The sequence below is a fragment of the Trachemys scripta genome, chromosome 14 (assembly GCF_013100865.1).
Source record: "Trachemys scripta elegans isolate TJP31775 chromosome 14, CAS_Tse_1.0, whole genome shotgun sequence".
NCBI lineage: Eukaryota > Metazoa > Chordata > Testudines > Emydidae > Trachemys > Trachemys scripta.
Genome location: NC_048311.1, coordinates 5,621,142 through 5,638,583, shown reverse-complemented (window position 1 = coordinate 5,638,583; position 17,442 = coordinate 5,621,142). Strand labels below are relative to the sequence as shown.

Genomic DNA, 17,442 nt, shown 5'->3' with positions numbered 1-17,442 from the left:
ACTTCCCGATCAGTCCATGCTGGGGCCCTCTTTCTATTCTGAGATTGCATGGCCATCTCTGCTGGAGAGCTCTGGATCGTTGCCAGTGCTGCTGAGCTCGCCACGATGTCCAAACAGGAAATGAGATTCAAACTGCCCAGACAGGAAAAGGAATTCAAATTTTCCCAGGGCTTTTCCTGTGTGGCTGGTCAGAGCATCCGAGCTCGGACTGCTGTCCAGAGCGTCAACAGAGTGGTGCACTGTGGGATAGCTCCCGGAGCTATTAGCGTCGATTTCCATCCACACCTACCCTAATTCGACATGGCCATGTCGAATTTAGCACTACTCCCCTCGTTGGGGAGGAGTACAGAAGTCGAATTTAAGAGACCTCTATGTCGAACTAAATAGCTTTGTTGTGTGGGCGGGTGCAGAGTTAATTCGATTTAACGCTGCTAAATTCGACATAACCTCCTAGTGTAGACCAGGCCTAAGATAACTCTGTAATTTAAAATGCACAACACAACTGAAGTAAGCATAAAAGTATTCTAAAGTTTAGAACACACACCAATAAAGAATGAGATGAGATTTTGAAGTTAAAAGTAGATTTTCTTAGTCATTCACATAGTGTAATGTTACAAGCAAGCAAGGATCTAAGGATGTTTCTCTCACTGGTGAATGGGTACCCTTACCACCAAATTATAGTCACACTTATCATTTCTGTCTCTGGCCCAATGACTCCAAGTATTTATATACAGTGGAACTTCTTCGCTAGTAGAGATTGAGGGAGTCACATAGCAAAATATCCCCTGGCTCAGTGGCTGGGGTATTCCTCTGAGAAGGGTCAGATCCCTGTTCAAATCTCTTTGTCTCATCCACTAGAGGGAGGACTTGAATTGGTGGTCTCCTGTATCCTGGGTGAGTACCCTAACCACTGGCATAAAAGTTATGAGGGAGGACCTTCTCCCCCAGTGTCTTTTTGGTGGAGTTAGGTAGCCTCTGCACCTATCTACAGGCCCAGGACCCATCTGCAGGTCAGTGACTAACTCCCCTGATTCATGAATTGCAGACAGAGAGGTGCCTATCTTTGTGAGAGGGGTGGGGCTTAGGACATACCTAAAAAGTACATGTTGTGAGGTTTGGTGTCACCACACTTAAGTCCCTGGGTGAATGCTGGTTTGGACCACTATCAAGAAGAAATAAGAAGTCACAGCATATAAGATACACATGCAGCAAGGAGTCCTGTGGCACCTTATAGACTAACAGACGTATAGGAGCATGAGCTTTCGTGGGTGAATACCCACTTCTTCGTATTCACCCACGAAAGCTCATGCTCCTATACGTCTGTTAGTTTATAAGGTGCCACAGGACCCCTTGCTGCTTTTACAGATCCAGACTAACACGGCTACCCCTTTGATACAAGATACACATGGTTCGAGGTGTGTAACACCAAGCTTAAATGTAGCAACTGAACAGAGGATGCGAACAGAGTAATTAAATCCCATCACAATGTGGGAATTTTATCTCAGCCTCTGCTCTGCACGGCTCTGTTCCAGGAAGGTGACTTCATCCTCTGCCTTAGTAACTATGACATATCCTTGTTACATGGCCACTGTAGCCTGGCCTAACCCTCTGAGATTTGTGGGAATTGGCAAAGGTATCATTCACTTAGCCCATCACTAACCAGGACACCGCTAGGGTTCTGTGCGGATTCTCTTATGTATACTGAGGTTTAAGCTGTGCCGGACAACAGAGACAGACACAGAGGAGAGGAGAGGAGAGGAGAGGAGAGGAGAGATAGGACAGTGAAGATGGGGGAAAATACAGCTTTTGTTGGTGTTCTCTGCATACAGGAGAACTCCTCGGTAATAGATGGATACTTTGGGCTGGCAAGTCGGTCATGACAGCTGTTGCTCAGGACCCCAGTTCACTTCCCCAGTCAGGGACAAGGTCTGATTGATCTGGTTGGCTCCCTCTCCTTCACTGGTCCTTCTTAGGATGGGCAGATCTAGGTGGACTGTGTCATCTCACCATGCTGGCGTGCAGTGCAGTTCTTTTCAGGATCAAGGTGGAAAGCTGAGAGACTGAGATAGGACAGGAGCATGATGGGGTGGGGGTGGGGGCAGAAAGGAGCACATGAGGGACGGGAAGACAGAGCAGGAGCTTACATGTATCAGATCGAGGACCTTGCTGGCACAGTGATAATGGTTAAGCATCCCCATTAAAGTATCAGGGTCTGGTGTCACAGAAACAATCCTTCTGCCGCAATTGCAGTGATGAAAAAAATTCATTCTTCTCCAAGGAAACCTCTTTTTAAGGGCTCCCAAAAGGTAAGGGTGGGTGGAATAATCCAATTAGTCCTAGTTTCTGACACACCAGTTTTGGTTCATTGATTTCTGATGCTCTCCTCCTCTTATTTAACAGTCACAATTTTAATATAGTCTTCATGTGTGGGTACAGGCTAAAGTCTGGGTGCTAGTTCAGCCCAGGCTGGTAACCTATTCACTTTGCAGTGAGGATACAGGCAATATCCTTCGAACACTAATTGTCTTTCAAAGCCTTCCCACAATTCCTCCCCACCCCCCATGTGCCCAGAAGGACAGACAAGTTCTCAGAGAATCAAAGAGCGGCTCAGCTCTCTGCAGTGCTAAGAACCATGTGGTGGGTCCCCACAAGTTACAGCAACACACACGATGTGTACAGCACCAACGAGGACACAGTCACTCGGGCAGGGCTTTGCAGAGTGGCTGCTCACAGCCTGGCTAGACTAACCCATGCTGAGACCACCTGGGTTCAATATCCTGAGCTTCTCACAGACAACATCCATTCCCACACACACAGCCATCCAGACACTGGACATGGATGTCAGAAACACCAGACCTGCTTCCGTCACCCGCCCAGTCAGGCCACTCCTTACTTCAGGCAAAAAAAAAAAAATCTTTGCAGAGCTTGCTCTCCTGCTACCCCATGCACCACAGACCAGAGAAATGGAGGAGCCGCTCTATTCCTACCTGGGCTCAAACACAGACACAGAGTCATCTCAATCCATGAAGCAGCAGCAGCAGCAGCAGCAGCAACCATAATGCTCCATTCCCAGGAACTCCTGAAAATTCTCCCCAATGAAGAGGCCAGGGAGCACAAAGACATATTAGTGAATCACAATAGCCAATTCCTTAATTCTTTGCTGCTTCTGACAGTCTGGCACTGGAGAGCCCCCTTCCCCACTTCACGGCCCTGCAACAGCTAAAGCAGGCATGGAGAAAGCTGGTGATGGGTTGCACACGAGCAGAGAGAGAGAGATCAGAACATGTAACTCTTGTAACCTTACACCAGTGCTCCCACAGCACCAGGCCAAGAATAGTTATTACAGCAGCACCTGGATTCTCAGTGGGAAATCAGGGCCCCATTGGGCTATCAATGATGCTTATATGACCCCAATGACCACAGTATCTATACATAGTACAGTATAGAAGGCATTTATCATTATACCCCCTGTGAAATAGGAGGTGCCATTATCCACATTGTACAGGTCAGGGACTGAGGCATGGACAGTCTAAGGGAGTTGCCCAAATTCACATGGGACATATTAGGCAGAGCAGGGAATTGAACCCAGATCTCCTGAGTTTCAATCCCAAACCCTAATCTCCTTGGACTCTGACAGTAGGCACGAGAGATTCACAGAGGCAGAGACAGTCCCAGCTCCAAGGCATTTCAGTGTAAAATGATAAGACAGAGAGACAGTGGACGGTTATCTCTATTTCACAGAGGGGGGATTGAGGATCAGAGATAATGAAGCTGGGACCTTTAAAGGGGCCCAGTCACACAAGGGAATGGAAGTTGGAGATTTAATTATCTGGGGCTCCTCTGGGGCCTGCAGCCTCAGTGACTGACAAAAGCTCAGACAGGGAGCTGGTGACAGAGCCTGGAACTGACCCCAGGTCTCCTGAGTCCCAGAGTAGGCCCTAAAACATGAGCAGAGCCCTCCTCACTTTTTTCTGCCATAGCAATATACCTCACAGACCACTCCCAGACCATACCTTACTTTATACACTCTCCCTCAGCCCCAGAACCCAGCCCCTCTCACTGCAAGGAACCACCACTTCACCAGACCAGGAACAGACACCAGTAGCAACACCCTCCTTCCAGGAATTCAGCATGTTGGCACAAGGGGTAGCCCTGGAGACATTGACAGTAGCCGGACACAGCCCCATGATTCTGGTTCATGCCCTGTGTCATAACTATAAAGGGAAGGGTAACAGCTGTCCTGTGTACAGTACTATAAAATCCCTCCTGGCCAGAGACTCCAAAATCCTTTTCCCTGTAAAGGGTTAAGAAGCTCAGGTAACCTGGCTGGCATCTGACCTAAAGGACCAATAAGGGGACAAGACACTTTCAAATCTTGTGGGGGGGAAGACTTTTGTTTGTATTCTTTGTTTGGGAGTGGTGTTCGCTCTCGGGACTGAGAGGGACCAGACATCAATCCAGGTTCTCCACATCTTTCTAAACAAGTCTCTCCTATTTCAAACTTGTAAGTAAATAGCCAGGCAAGGCGTGTTAGTTTTCCTTTGTTTTCTCAACTTGTAAATGTACCTTTTACTAGAGTGTTTATCTTTGTTTGCTGTACTTTGAACCTAAGACTAGAGGGGAGTCCTCTGAGCTCTTTAAGTTTGATTACCCTGTAAGGTTATTTCCATACTGATTTTACAGAGATGATTTTTACCTTTTTCTTTAATTAAAAGCCTTCTTTTTAAGAACCTGATTGATTTTTCCTTGTTTTAAGATCCAAGGGGTTTGGATCTTGATTCACCAGGAGTTGGTGGGAGGAAGGAGGGGGAATGGTTAATTTCTCCTTGTTTTAGATCCAAGGGGGTTGGATCTGTATTCACCAGGAGTGGTGAGAGGAAGGAGGGGAATGGTTAATTTCTCCTTGTTTTAGATCCAAGGGGATTGGATCTGTATTCACCAGGAGTTGGTGGGAGGAAGGAGAGGGAATGGTTAATTTCTCCTTGTTTTAGATCCAAGGGGGTTGGATCTGTATTCACCAGAAGTTGGTGGGAGGAAGGAGGGGAATGGTTAATTTCTCCTTGGTTTAAGATCCAAGGGGTTTGGATCTGTATTCACCAGGGAATTGGTGAAGGTCTCTCAAGGCTACCCAGGGAAGAAAATTAGCCTTGGGATGGTGGCAGCGGACCAGAACTAAGCTGGTAGTTAAGCTTAGAAGTTTTCATGCAGGCCCCTACATTTGTACCCTAAAGTTCAAAGTGGGGATACAGCCTTGACACCCTGACAGCCAGAAGAGTCGAGAACTTCTGTGGCCTGCTGCTAATACAGCTGGGGTGGAACATGAGCAAGATGGAGGGGAAGCACATTTGAAAATCTGGCTGTTGGGGACATAGGCAGAGCTGAGTCATGAGACATTGCTCCATCTCTGAGACCGGGGTGAGTATTCCCAGAGGATGCAGCTTGCCTTGGGAAGGGGAAGGAAAGAATAAGTTTGTCTCACATGAAAACCTTGGTTATGGGAAGATCAGCACCATTATGTCCCTGAATCTCTTTTGTCCTGTGGGAGGGAACAGTCTCACCCACAAAGGATCTATGGATTATAGGGGCTGATTCCTCTGAAATCTGGGAGACCAATGGACAATACTGCATAGAAGCTGAGACAACCCACAGCTTCTAATGTCCTATGGAACAGGAATCCTTACCCAGCAAGGCCACAGTCTCATAATTCTCCCACATGATGTCCCTGTTCAGGGATCTCTGACCTGAGTCCAGCAGGGCCCATTCCCCCTCAGCGAAATACATAGCCACCTCTTAGAAGCTCACCAGCTCTACTGCAGCCATTTCCTTTCCCCGTCTCCAGAGACAGTCAGATGATCTGGTGCAAAATATGGATGTGATTCTGCCGCCTGTCAGGGTGAGAAGGGCAATTGGGAAAGTTTCAGAAGGGGTTTTAGTGCATTTCACACCTCACTTCCCTACAGGTTCTTTTCCTGCAGACATTCATTCTAGACTATGTCATCCTAGGGAAATGCTTGACCAAGATATTAAAAACCAACAACCTAAATTAGGTCCCAAATCCCTATACTGTTCTCTCAACCAAGGGTATTGAGAACCACTGCACTAAACTAAAGAGCCATTTGGTATCAACTATTTTCTCTCTGTGAAGATACTTGTACAGTATAATCAAATCACCTTTAAGCCTTTCAACATTTTTTTTAATAATAAACTAAATTGATGGAGCTCTTTAAGTCTTTCACTGTAAGGATTATTCTCCAGCCCTCTAAATTCATATTTATGTCTCTTTTCTGCAATCTCTAAAAAAAAAGTCTACATCAAAACAGATTTTTACAAGATTAGAGAGAGAAATGCATCTGATGTACGAGATCCTTCTCTGTCAAATGTAAACATTTTAGTCCATATTGTTAAGAAAATAGAGTTGATTAAAAACATTTTTTTAAATGTTAAAATTGTAACTCTTTTCCCCAGACCCCTCTCAAAAACAGGGTAGGTGTTTTTTTCCCCCCAACTTTCAAAAATAGATTCACCCAAGACAGAGACTGTCACCCTAAAGAAGAATATAGGAATAGTCAGACTGTGTCAGATCCAAGGCCCATCTAGTAACGCTGAACATATTATAAGCATCTGAAAAGGGCCCTTTAGAGACTAAAATTGTGCAGCCGATGTTAACTGTCATTGTGCGCTCCAGCTGCAATAAAAGGGCAGAATCAAAGGAACCACTCTGGGGGATCCCCCCTGACACCGTCCCCAGGCAGGGCCGTCTCTAGGTTTTTCGCTGCCCCAAGCAAAAAAAATTTTGGCTGCCCCCTTCCCACTGCACCCTCCTGCCGCCCCAGCCCTGGGTCACTGGTAACTCGCTCCCAGGGCAGGTCATCCAGCAGGAATTTTGGATGTGCACAGAACACAGACAGGATTGGTTCCCATATGGTTACAGAACTGCAGTAAAGTGGAACAATTTTCAGCTAGTGTGATTGGAGGATATCTGGATGCATATTATAAGACGGTCCTACATAAATGAGGAAAAGTTGAGGTGCCTTTATTATTCTTTTGTTCCATTCTTTGTTTCTATGGGGAATTTGCCAATGCAATATCATGGTCTTCCTTTTAAACAAATAAAACTAAAACTGGGGGAAAAAAAAAAAAAAGCAATGGCTGTTGAAAATAGCAATTCCAGTCCTAATAACCACTGGGAAGCATTTCTTGCTCAGTTTATTCTACTTTTTCTACAGCAAGTTACAGTGGATCAGTATATTTGATTTGGGAGAAATGAAGTAACAGCTGCCCAAACTGAGCTTGAGCACTCCTGAATTTTGAGGTGTTCAAATCTGGAAGGCAGGTGCTAGATTCCCTTTCTGAATATTAGCTAAATCTGGAAAAGAAAAGTCAATTTCTGCTTCCATGGCTCAGAAGTGTAAATCCTCCCACGTGCGTGGTACTGTATCTAAAGCTCCCCAGTCTAGTAGAGCCTCCCCTCCCTTACTTTTCATTTTAAATTCTAGTGGGATCCACGTACCTGCCTTGCTAGGCTTCAGATAGAGAGGTGCAATGTCCATTTAGTCCACCCAATTCTTTCTTTGGGGGAGAGCCCAGGGCTGGGGCAGCAGGAGGTGCAGGTGCGGCGGGGGGGTAAGAACCCAGACTGGGGCGGCAGGAGGTGCAGGTGGGTGCCAGGGCTGGGATGGCAGGAGATGCGGGTGGGGGGAGAGCCCAGGGCTGGGGCAGCAGGGGGGTGCAGGTGGGGGACAGAGCTGGGGCAGCAGGGGGTGTGAGCGGGGGAGATTCCAGGGCTGGGGCAACACAGAGGTGCAGGGGGAGCCCAGGGCTGGGGTGGGGGGTGGCAAAAAAATTAGAACTGGCTCTGTCCCTACCATTTACAGCAAGCTGCAGCATGAGGTTTCACAAAAAGAACAGGAGTACTTGTGGCACCTTAGAGACTAACAGATTTATTAGAGCATAAGCTTTCGTGGGCTACATCCCACTTCTTCGAACGTGAGGTTTCAGTTCCACACTCCTTCCCTTTCCTGTTAATTGCGGCCGATGGAATGCTGGGAAATGTAGTTCTTTCCCTGCTCCAGGGCTGGCTCTATAGGCAGGGAGCTAATGAAGGAACTACAACTTCCAGGGCTCTCTGTTGGTTCTCAGCTCCCATGCTGGATTCTTGTGCCCCTGCAAATTTGCTGCCCCAAGCACCTGCTTGCTTTGCTGGTGCCTAGAGCCGGTGTATCAGCACAAAACGCAACCCTCCCCTTTTGCAACTGGGAGTGGTTTCTGCCACGCAGCCTAGCAGTTTGGTAAACTGTTTGTTAACTTGCTAGCCTGGTCATGGGGTTGCGAATCAGGAGGGGATGGGGTATGTGGTCAAAAACGATCCCGATCTGCTTCCTGACCGGAGTGGCCGCTTTCATTGCATTCGTGAAAGGGGAGGTAGGGTTTGTGGGTATGGAGCGTACCCCTGAGCCTAAGTTGAGACCACAGTGGCCCCTTTTCATTTTTTCCACTGGCTTCTCCTTGCTTAGTTCCAATAACTGGGCTGCTCATGCATCTGTCACTGGTCCAGGGATGGTTGCAAAACGGGAGGGATGGGGTTTGTGGTTGAAAACACTCACACTCTGCTTCCTCTGGGGGATGGTTTCAAAATGGGAGGGATGGGGTTTGTGGTTGAAAACACTCACACTCTGCTTCCTCCTGGCTAATGTGCCAAATTGATCTATTGCATGATTGAGGCATGCTGTTTCACTGTTTTGTGTGTGAATCCGTGAAAAGGGATTTTTTTTACTTTACTCTTCCAATTTGCATCATATACATGGACACAAATACAGAGAACAATTTTTTAAAGTAAAAAACATTTATTATTATAATCTGGTATATACATGAAAAATGTCTTTTGGTTGCATTATGTTTTGAACAAGAGGCATTTAAACAAATTTTTTGGGGGGGGGTAAAGAAGTGAACTATGCACATTTCTTGCAGTTGTACTCTTTCTTGGCATCAGTCAGGTAGTCTTGATTGGTTCCTTCTGTAATGCAGGGCATATGTGCCCATCTCTTGCAAGAATCACACTGTACCTTTGATAAGTAACAATTAAGAAATGAATTCACAGAAGTTATAATGTTACACATACTTTTCATTCACTCATGCTATTCCTTCTACATGTCAGCATTACCTAACATATGTATGCCTATCAGCATGAAGAAAATGTTTACTGATGTGGATTTTTTACAAGAATCATGATCCTTAGGCAGTTTATGGCATTTATTTATCATATAATTCTATGTTTCTTACCATCGTGCAATCCTCACTCTCCTTTTCACAGTTGACGAGGTTGCAGTATATGCAGTAGTCTTCCACGTTTTCTTAAAAATATATATATCGTTATGAAATGAATACATTATGACCAAAACTGAAAATGCAAATCTTCATTTATTAATTAATGTCAATATTTTAATCCAGTCAATGGTTTGAACGTATCTTTTCCTTTTTTGTGACTCATATTTTCTCAAATTTTTAGTTTACTGCCCCTGTATCTAAAAATGCCAATTTCATTTAGCTAGCCGATCAATAGCAATCATCATTCACCTGATTCAAATTTTTGTGTACTTAAGGATATTATTGGTTCATAGTCACCATTACAGAACCAAACCTGTGAGATATCCCACTTTAAGGGTATTAAGATAACTGTCTGCTATGTGACATAATTCCACTCTTCATGTTATCTTCACATGTGCCTAATGAGACAACAGTACATGGTAGAAAGTAATTACCTGACTCCTTCATTAGAAGAATTGCTATATGTCTTCTAAACACAATATTAGCCTCTTGTGTTGTTTCTATCATACTTATGTCTTTGTGCTCCAAATATGCTTCTGCAAACTAACAACACTGATATTTAGAATAAACATCATAATTACCAGAGGTGAAAGTGGGCCGGTTCAGCATACTGGTAAGACCCAGCCACTTGTACCGGCCCTTACACGGCTGATGTTACACTTCCGCTGTGGTAGTGCTTTATGCTTTAATGTCGCTGCCCCCTTTAGCACCCTCCCCAGCCCCCCTGCATCAGCGGCCCTGCCATAGGGTCCGGCAATGCTGTTGGATGCTCCTGGCAGGGCTGCCAACAGTGGGGGAGCAAAATGTGCCCTGGGTTCCGGCGATTTACAAGGGCCTGGTTCTCCTGGCCACTGCAGCAGCAGCTGTGAGGAAGGGCTGGCTGGTGGAATCTGGCCCCCCAGCACCGCTCCTTCCGCTGGAGACCCCATCCCTTCTGGGGGGTCACAAGCCCACCCCACACACCTTGGCAAGGACGCTGGTGCAGTGCCCACTGGTAATCTCCGGCATTTACTTTCACCCTGGATAATTACACAAACATGACAAATAATAATGGCAATTTGGTATTCAATACCTTTAAGATGAGTGGTCCGCAGTTGTGGCCATCACTTTGTCTGGGATGATGAACAATTTTACTGTTCCAATCAGATGAGGATTTTCCAGTTAATCGTTTGTTGAAGTTTCTGAAATTTTTAGAGATTACATTAGCAGACTGCATAAATGAGCTTTGCTTTCCCTTTTTTCCCCCTCCGGTTTATGGACATAGATAAAAATCCATTCTCTCTCTTTTTAATTAATTATGGAAATTACTTATTGCTCACATATATACACACTTGCTTTCATATTATTGTCTCACTGTTACACAATGTATCACCTGATTTGCTGTGACCCATGTTAATAATAACACATTCTCAATCTTGCAACATGCTACTGTTTCGTGTCCACATTCTGTTAAGTCGTTCCCCAGAGTCAAATCACACAAGTTCACTCAAAGTCCATTACTAGGCATATTCACTACAAGTACATGCTGTTTCAATTTTTATTTGTAGCTACTAGGAAGATATTAGTCTCACAATTGTTACATTCCCTTCAAAAAAAATTTCAATGGAACAGTTAATGTCCACTGTAACAGTAAGTATCTAATGAATCACCTCCAATTCCTCAGGCATGTTCTTTCATATCTCATCTCATCACACAAGGGGTCAATTATTAACAATTCTTTTTTTTCATCGAGGCTATCTGTGAGTTTAAATATATTCACAAATTATATTGGTAATGTGATTATTTCAAACATTTTATAATGATTTATCAAAAATCATTATGCAATGAACATATTTTCGTTTGTAATGTCTCAGTAACACAGAAGAGAAAAGCATATTGTGAAATCATTGATCAATTCATTACAGAATGTATTCTTCCAAGTTACACTCAGAACAAAACTTGACAGTAGCATTTTATTTTTAACATTCACATTCCACTTTCATTTGCATGCACTGAACTCACTGAAAACCCGCAACATGGGAAATTATATCACTGCTACCATAGTTGGGTTACAAATCTCTCATTTATTATAACATTTATTGACCATAATCCACAACTGCAATACAAAACATCTTACCGCAAGAACCCAATGACCTGGTGTGTGGTAAGGAAGCAATAATATATCATTTTGAAGTAATTCACTCTGTATTTATTAAAAAAAAATAATTAGAAATGCAATTATAGTTTCCAGTGAAGCAAACAATGAAATGTACATTATACTGTATTTCCCAGTTTCATTACATGCATTGTTATTAGACTACTCCTCCACATCAAACACACCATTGTATTTGCTGTTTCACACTGTGTTTAACTCAATTAATGAAATTGTGCTTTGCTCATGCTATGTATGAAAGTGTGTTAGCATTTACCTTCACTTTAATTTGTGGAGCTCTGCCTGAGAGAATGACAGTAGAAACTACTGATGAGATGGCTTGTACCTGTTGACATTCAACAAAGTTATTAATGCATTAATAATTGTGGCACATGAAGAACATAATGAATTTAATATAGACAGACATGCAAGGGATCCTTAATGTTACAAATCAGATACGTATATATAAGAGAGTTCTATAAAAAAAAAAGATTTGTAATCAATGTGCTCTGTCTTACTTAATGTAAAAACCAACTAAGCTGTTCGCATATTTGTGTTCAATTAATGGACCCACTGAACTGTACATCAAAACTAATGTGGCCCTGTATTGTATGTCCGATATGCACCTCCAAACACATTTCAGTAAATGTTTGGCAGCAGTAAATACACAGAAATGTTGCAATTTCAGGTTTATTTTGATATTTCAAGGATATTTGGTCTTCAATATGTTGTGCCACATATTCACGTGACTGTTTACTTACTGAATCTATGTATACTTTCATGTACCATCACAGTAAGTAGCCTACCTTTCCATCTGCTTTCTCGACCACACAGCTCAAATATGCATCAATAACCTACAACACATGATGAAAGAAAAGGCACAATTTCAATAATATTTGAAGAGTTAATCCCATTAACAAATACATGTTTAGTGTTACTTAAATGTACCTCATCACTTAACCAGTTTCTCGGTTTCAGGCAATGAAATGAGGAGCCATACAATTTTATGTTTCTCACTTTGGCCTCCAGTCTCTCTGTGTGTTTGTCGGTCATTACAAATTTGACTAGGAAAAACATATTAACACATATTACATGCATGGTAATACAGTTTCCTTTTTCTGTTTTACTACTGTGAATGCCACCATTTTGTACATGAAAACCTTTAACATAGTTCCATTTATGAAGTATTTTAATCTGTTTAAGAAATGTGCAGTAACCAATTACCTTTCAGAATCCATTGCTTGTTTTCCACGTCCTCCATAAGCACGTCATCAAAAATGTCATCCGCATCACTTGTATCATTCTTTGAAACATCTTGCCCTATATACTCCTCCTCTTCCATTGCTGTGACCTCTATGTTTTTTAATGTGCTGTCGTGAGATACAGTACCAACCACTTTTCTAATTTCTTCCATGGGTATTTCTGGTTCAGTGTCACCAACTGCAATTTCAGTTCCGAGTTTTCCCTCTGATGTGCTTTCAGCAGCTAATGTTGGTGGCTCTTTGAATGGTTTGAAGTGTGCAATACTGTACATGGTTCCTAACTGTTTCCCTGAGATGGTTTCTAATTTCACTCTCTTACCCTCAACAGTTGTAATTTTGTATGGTCCCCGATAGTTAGATTCCAGTACTGCTCCTTTTCTTGTTCTCTTTCTAGCATTCAGTAACAGAACAGAGTCACCAACAGCAAAGGTTATTTCCCCATATTTAGAAATCTTTCTTTTAGCATAATTTCTTTGTTGCTTTTCTTGTGCTTTAGAAATGTTACTTAGGGCCAGTGCAATGTCAGCCTCATGTCTCGATTTCCTATTGATGCTGTAGTCTTTGCAGCATTCTTCCTCAAGTGTATCCAGATCTGGGATCTTTGGAAAATTATGGAGAAGGGGTTGTATTTGTAAAATGAAGACACAGTTAATGCCATGTGTACATGAAAGGTGCTGGTAATAACATACACTTACCGTGTAATTCTCTGAGACTTCTTCTGGAAACCGTGGGTCTACACAAAACATTAGTCGAAATGGTGACATTTTTGTTGATGCGTGTATTTTAGTCCTCAAAGAAAACAAAATGGGGTCAAGTAATTTATCCCAATTACTCCCGTTGTCATCAACCATCTTTCGCAATGCTCTGTAACAAATGAAAATTGATTTGATTAAAAAAAAAAAGGAACAAGTACAGTCTTGGTTGAAACATATCATACATAATCCAAAAGGTGTAATACATAATGAAAAATACGTTCAAGGCAACACATTGATTTTGAAGATTTTTTTGTGAATTGCATCTTCTAGCATTGGACACTCTACTTGCCATTAATTCTGTAATATTCCCACCCATTCACTTACCTTTTTATGGATTTATTAGCATTTTCAACCAATCCATTGGGTTGTGGGTGGTACGGGCTGGTGAAGCTACGTTCTATTCCCATTCTTTCACAAAAATTCGTGTTTAACTGAAAGAAAACAAGTTACACCATAAACTTACATATAGACTTGTGTTAAGGAATGTTCCTTTTTGTATTTGCCACTACTTTTATCTGTAATTAGCAACCGGAATAGCCCATGTTTTCATATTTGTTTTGGAAACAAGTAGTTGTGTGTTTCTTTGTTAGATATGAAGACACCAAAAAATATTGTTATAGCAACACTGATGGTGACTATTAACAGTTTATAAAAAAAAAGGTTGGTGATTGTTTGAGATCAATGAGTGACCTGATAGTGAGTTTGACTACATAGTACAAATAACCAGAAAAAAAACAGTCATTACCTTATTATTGAATTCCGAACCCTGATCTGTCAGTATCCGCTCTGGGCATCCACGTCGAACAATCAATTTGTACATGTTCTCTACCACCTCGTATGCTGACTTACTTCTAAGTGGAAAGGCTTCCAGCCATCTTGACAGATAATCTATGACTGTCAGTATATACTGGTATCCATCCTTTGTTACTGGTAATGGTCCTATTAAATCCATTTCCAACAATTCCCAGATCCGAGTGACCTACATACAAGGGTACCAGTTACAGTCATACTACACATGTTTATTACTAAATGTTCTCAATAAACCCATATGTCATAAGCAGAGTACACAGTGTAATATGGTTACAACAGCCATAGAATCAGAATGAAAGCCCACTCTTAAATACAGAAGAGAAAGAAAGAAAACAAACAAACAAAAAGAAGTACAGGAATGGGTTATGGAAAACAATACAAGAGTAAAGCTGAAGACATATCCCCAGCCAGTGCAAAGGCGCATTAGAGGTAATTGCTGCACTATGCTGTTCCACTTGTACGCATTGGACTCGTTTCAAAATCAAAGCCTCATTGTATTGCAGAGATAACAATGGATAATGATAAACAATAATGTGTCCGATTTCAAAATTCACCTTTATGCTTTTCAAGGTGGTATCCATATTTAATTCCTTTCCCTGTTTCTGGCAAGTAAGACATCGTGCAACCTGTTTTTGATGGAAAAATATGATGACATGAACATTTCGTTATGGAAATAGTATCGCAAGGGAACTGAGTTCACATTTGCAAACCAAATATACTTTTATATTTCTTTTATACATTTTGAACTTCTATTTCAATTGTAAATAGCATTCTTCAGGATTTAGTTTCATTACTTTACATACCCAATTGGCAATGTCTCTTGTCATCCCTGGCCAATAGTATTTTGATGTCAGCAAATTCCTCGTATTGAATATTCCTAGATGTCCACCCAATGGACTGTCATGGTAACTTGCAAAGAGTTGTAGGGCTTCTTTCACAGTATGCACAACGACAACCTTTCTTCCTTTTGCTGAATGGAACAATGTCCCCTCTGTTGATCATAGAAGATGGAGCATGGAGGATGATTAAGGTTTATTGGGGCCCTGGGCCAGAGCAATTGTTGGGCCCCTACCCACCCTGTCCGCTGGCTGCACCACATATGGCCCTATCCCTTTAGTCCTCTTCCCCAGGATCTCTGCCATGTTCCACGTCGGCTCCCCAACATTTTGCCTGCCCCACAACTCCTTCGCTCATTTCCCACCCACCCCGGTCTTCCACACAGCACTAGGACTGGAGAAGCTCTGTCCCTGTGTCACGGCCCCAGGGCTGTACCAGGGAGTGAGAGCACCTCCAGTACCAGGGCTGTGGCAGGGGTTTGTATGCTGCGGTTCTTTAGGGGACCAGAAGCAGGGTGCTGTGGATTCTCCTGCCCCACCAGGCACTTCTGCTGGGGTTCGGGCATAGGGGCTTCCCATGCTGCCACGTGGCTTCTGCCAGGGCTGGGGTGGGGGCAACGTGTTGCACTTAAGATATAACCGGTTATTTGCAAAGCCATTCATTAATTATAAGGCATATGCCTATCAAAGACATCTATATACAGTATGGTTCATAATCCCTTGAGTACAAGGATTACATTTCAGTGTATAGTTAGAAATTTTTGCTCATTGAACATATAGTGATTGTTGGTGGTGCTTGCAGCAGACGATAACATACTTAAGAAATGAAGCAAAGTCATGTGGTTTTTTTGGTAAAATGTATAGTAATTTCTCATATAACTGCAAAGCACACTGCATTTCTTGCACCACTGTCATAGATATCAAGGGAGATTTTCTGGAAAATATCATTAAAACTAGAGATCTCAATTCCGGTCCCATTGAAGGTAAGGTTATAACTCCAAATAATCCCAGTGTTGGGACATCAGGACCATCATTTACAGGCTGAAGTTTCCTGTGTAATAGATTCATAGATTCTAGGACTGGAAGGGACCTCGAGAGGTCATCGAGTCCAGTCCCCTGCCCGCATGGCAGAACCAAATACGGTCTAGACCAGATAATGTGTCAGTATTATCTTAAGTAAAGTATTTCTTGCCTTCCAAAGAAAAGTTGACAGCATATCGACGCAGGTTCAGTCTTCCTGCTTTATTCATTCCTTCAGGATATGTGCTACTCCTTAGGTATGCCAAAACATTTGCAATTTTCTTGTCAAAAGATTTCCCTGAGAATTGTTTACAAGGGAAAACAGTTACTTAAGTGCAATGTCAATCAAAAAAGAAAACACAAGCACATTTGCTTGAAGATAATGGGTTCTGAAAAAAAAATTAATAATATATGGGGATATACCTATCTCATAGCACTGGAAAGGACCTTGAGTCCAGTCCCCTGCCTTCACTAGCAGCACCAAGTACTGTACCTGACAGTTTCCCACCCCCCCGTTTTTTTTATTTTTTTTCCCCTCTGATCTCTAAATGGCCCCCTTAAGGATTGGGCTCATAACCCTGGGTTTAGCAGACCAATGCTCAAACCACTGAGCTATCCCTCTCCCCAATGGGAACACATGGAAACAGTCTACTTACTTTCCATTATGTGTGTTGTAGAGTTAATTTTTGAGTTGGTGCAAGTTTTGGGGAGAAAATACTTTTCTGAAACTCTGAAGAATCTGAAATAGAGAAACACCTATAACATACACATATCAGTATCACCTCATTCTCAGCTATGCCTTTAATCAATCATTTTACTGTAATTTAACTAATGAATCCTAAAATAATGTTAGTCCATTATCTAACAAATTAGATCCCACCACCTGAATTGTTTTTCACCAGCAAAATTACTTATACATCAGCCAAAGAAAATCAAAAAACCAGACACAGATCACACAGATAAACAATAGAGAAATGGGTACCAATAAATAAATAAACCACCATGAGTGGGCCTGACTGGTATATAAGGGCAGTCAGCAGCGAACCAGCTGAGCGGCGAACAGCAGAGGCTAACAGCGGGAGTTTGCCTGGGAGCTGTCCGAGAGGAGGTACGCTAAGTGCTGCATTAGGGGGGCTGTGTTGGTGAGTATCTGAGTGTCTGCTGCTGGGACAGTTGGTCAGTTTGACCGTGTGCTTGATTGCTTGCTTGTTTGTTTGAAAAGTGTGAATTGGGAGTGCTTTGTTCCAGCTGGGCCTTGAGTGGGCCTGACTGGTATATAAGGGCAGTCAGCAGCGAACCAGCTG

General features: G+C 42.7%; 2 protein-coding genes and 1 long non-coding RNA gene across 4 annotated transcripts in view; 1 reads left to right on the top strand and 2 right to left on the bottom strand.

Moving 5' to 3' along the window:
- LOC117887172 (zinc finger protein 501-like) overlaps nucleotides 1–17,442 on the top strand; it is a 1,015,593-nt gene that overhangs the window by 955,310 nt on the left and 42,841 nt on the right. The window lies entirely within an intron of this gene.
- Nucleotides 8,861–13,892, bottom strand: LOC117887190. 2 transcript variants are annotated; one of them, XM_034789530.1, is made up of 11 exons: nucleotides 13,797–13,892; nucleotides 13,413–13,581; nucleotides 12,680–13,316; nucleotides 12,404–12,519; nucleotides 12,262–12,309; nucleotides 11,733–11,801; nucleotides 11,441–11,506; nucleotides 10,974–11,061; nucleotides 10,397–10,505; nucleotides 9,280–9,867; nucleotides 8,861–9,062 (listed from the first exon to the last, which is right to left on the bottom strand). In XM_034789530.1, the coding sequence occupies exons 1-8, from the start codon at nucleotides 13,877–13,879 to the stop codon at nucleotides 11,032–11,034; spliced, it is 1,218 nt and encodes a 405-aa protein (XP_034645421.1). In that variant the 5' UTR covers nucleotides 13,880–13,892; the 3' UTR covers nucleotides 8,861–9,062; nucleotides 9,280–9,867; nucleotides 10,397–10,505; nucleotides 10,974–11,031. The 2 variants fall into 2 exon arrangements, with proteins under 2 accessions (XP_034645421.1, XP_034645422.1); XM_034789531.1 differs by lacking the exons at nucleotides 12,262–12,309; nucleotides 12,404–12,519; nucleotides 12,680–13,316; nucleotides 13,413–13,581; nucleotides 13,797–13,892 and having other exon boundaries at nucleotides 9,280–9,350; nucleotides 9,759–9,867; nucleotides 11,733–11,835.
- LOC117887227 lies at nucleotides 14,225–15,281 on the bottom strand. Its single transcript, XR_004648142.1, has 3 exons — nucleotides 15,086–15,281; nucleotides 14,837–14,908; nucleotides 14,225–14,451 (listed from the first exon to the last, which is right to left on the bottom strand). It is a non-coding gene; the product is annotated as an uncharacterized LOC117887227 (long non-coding RNA).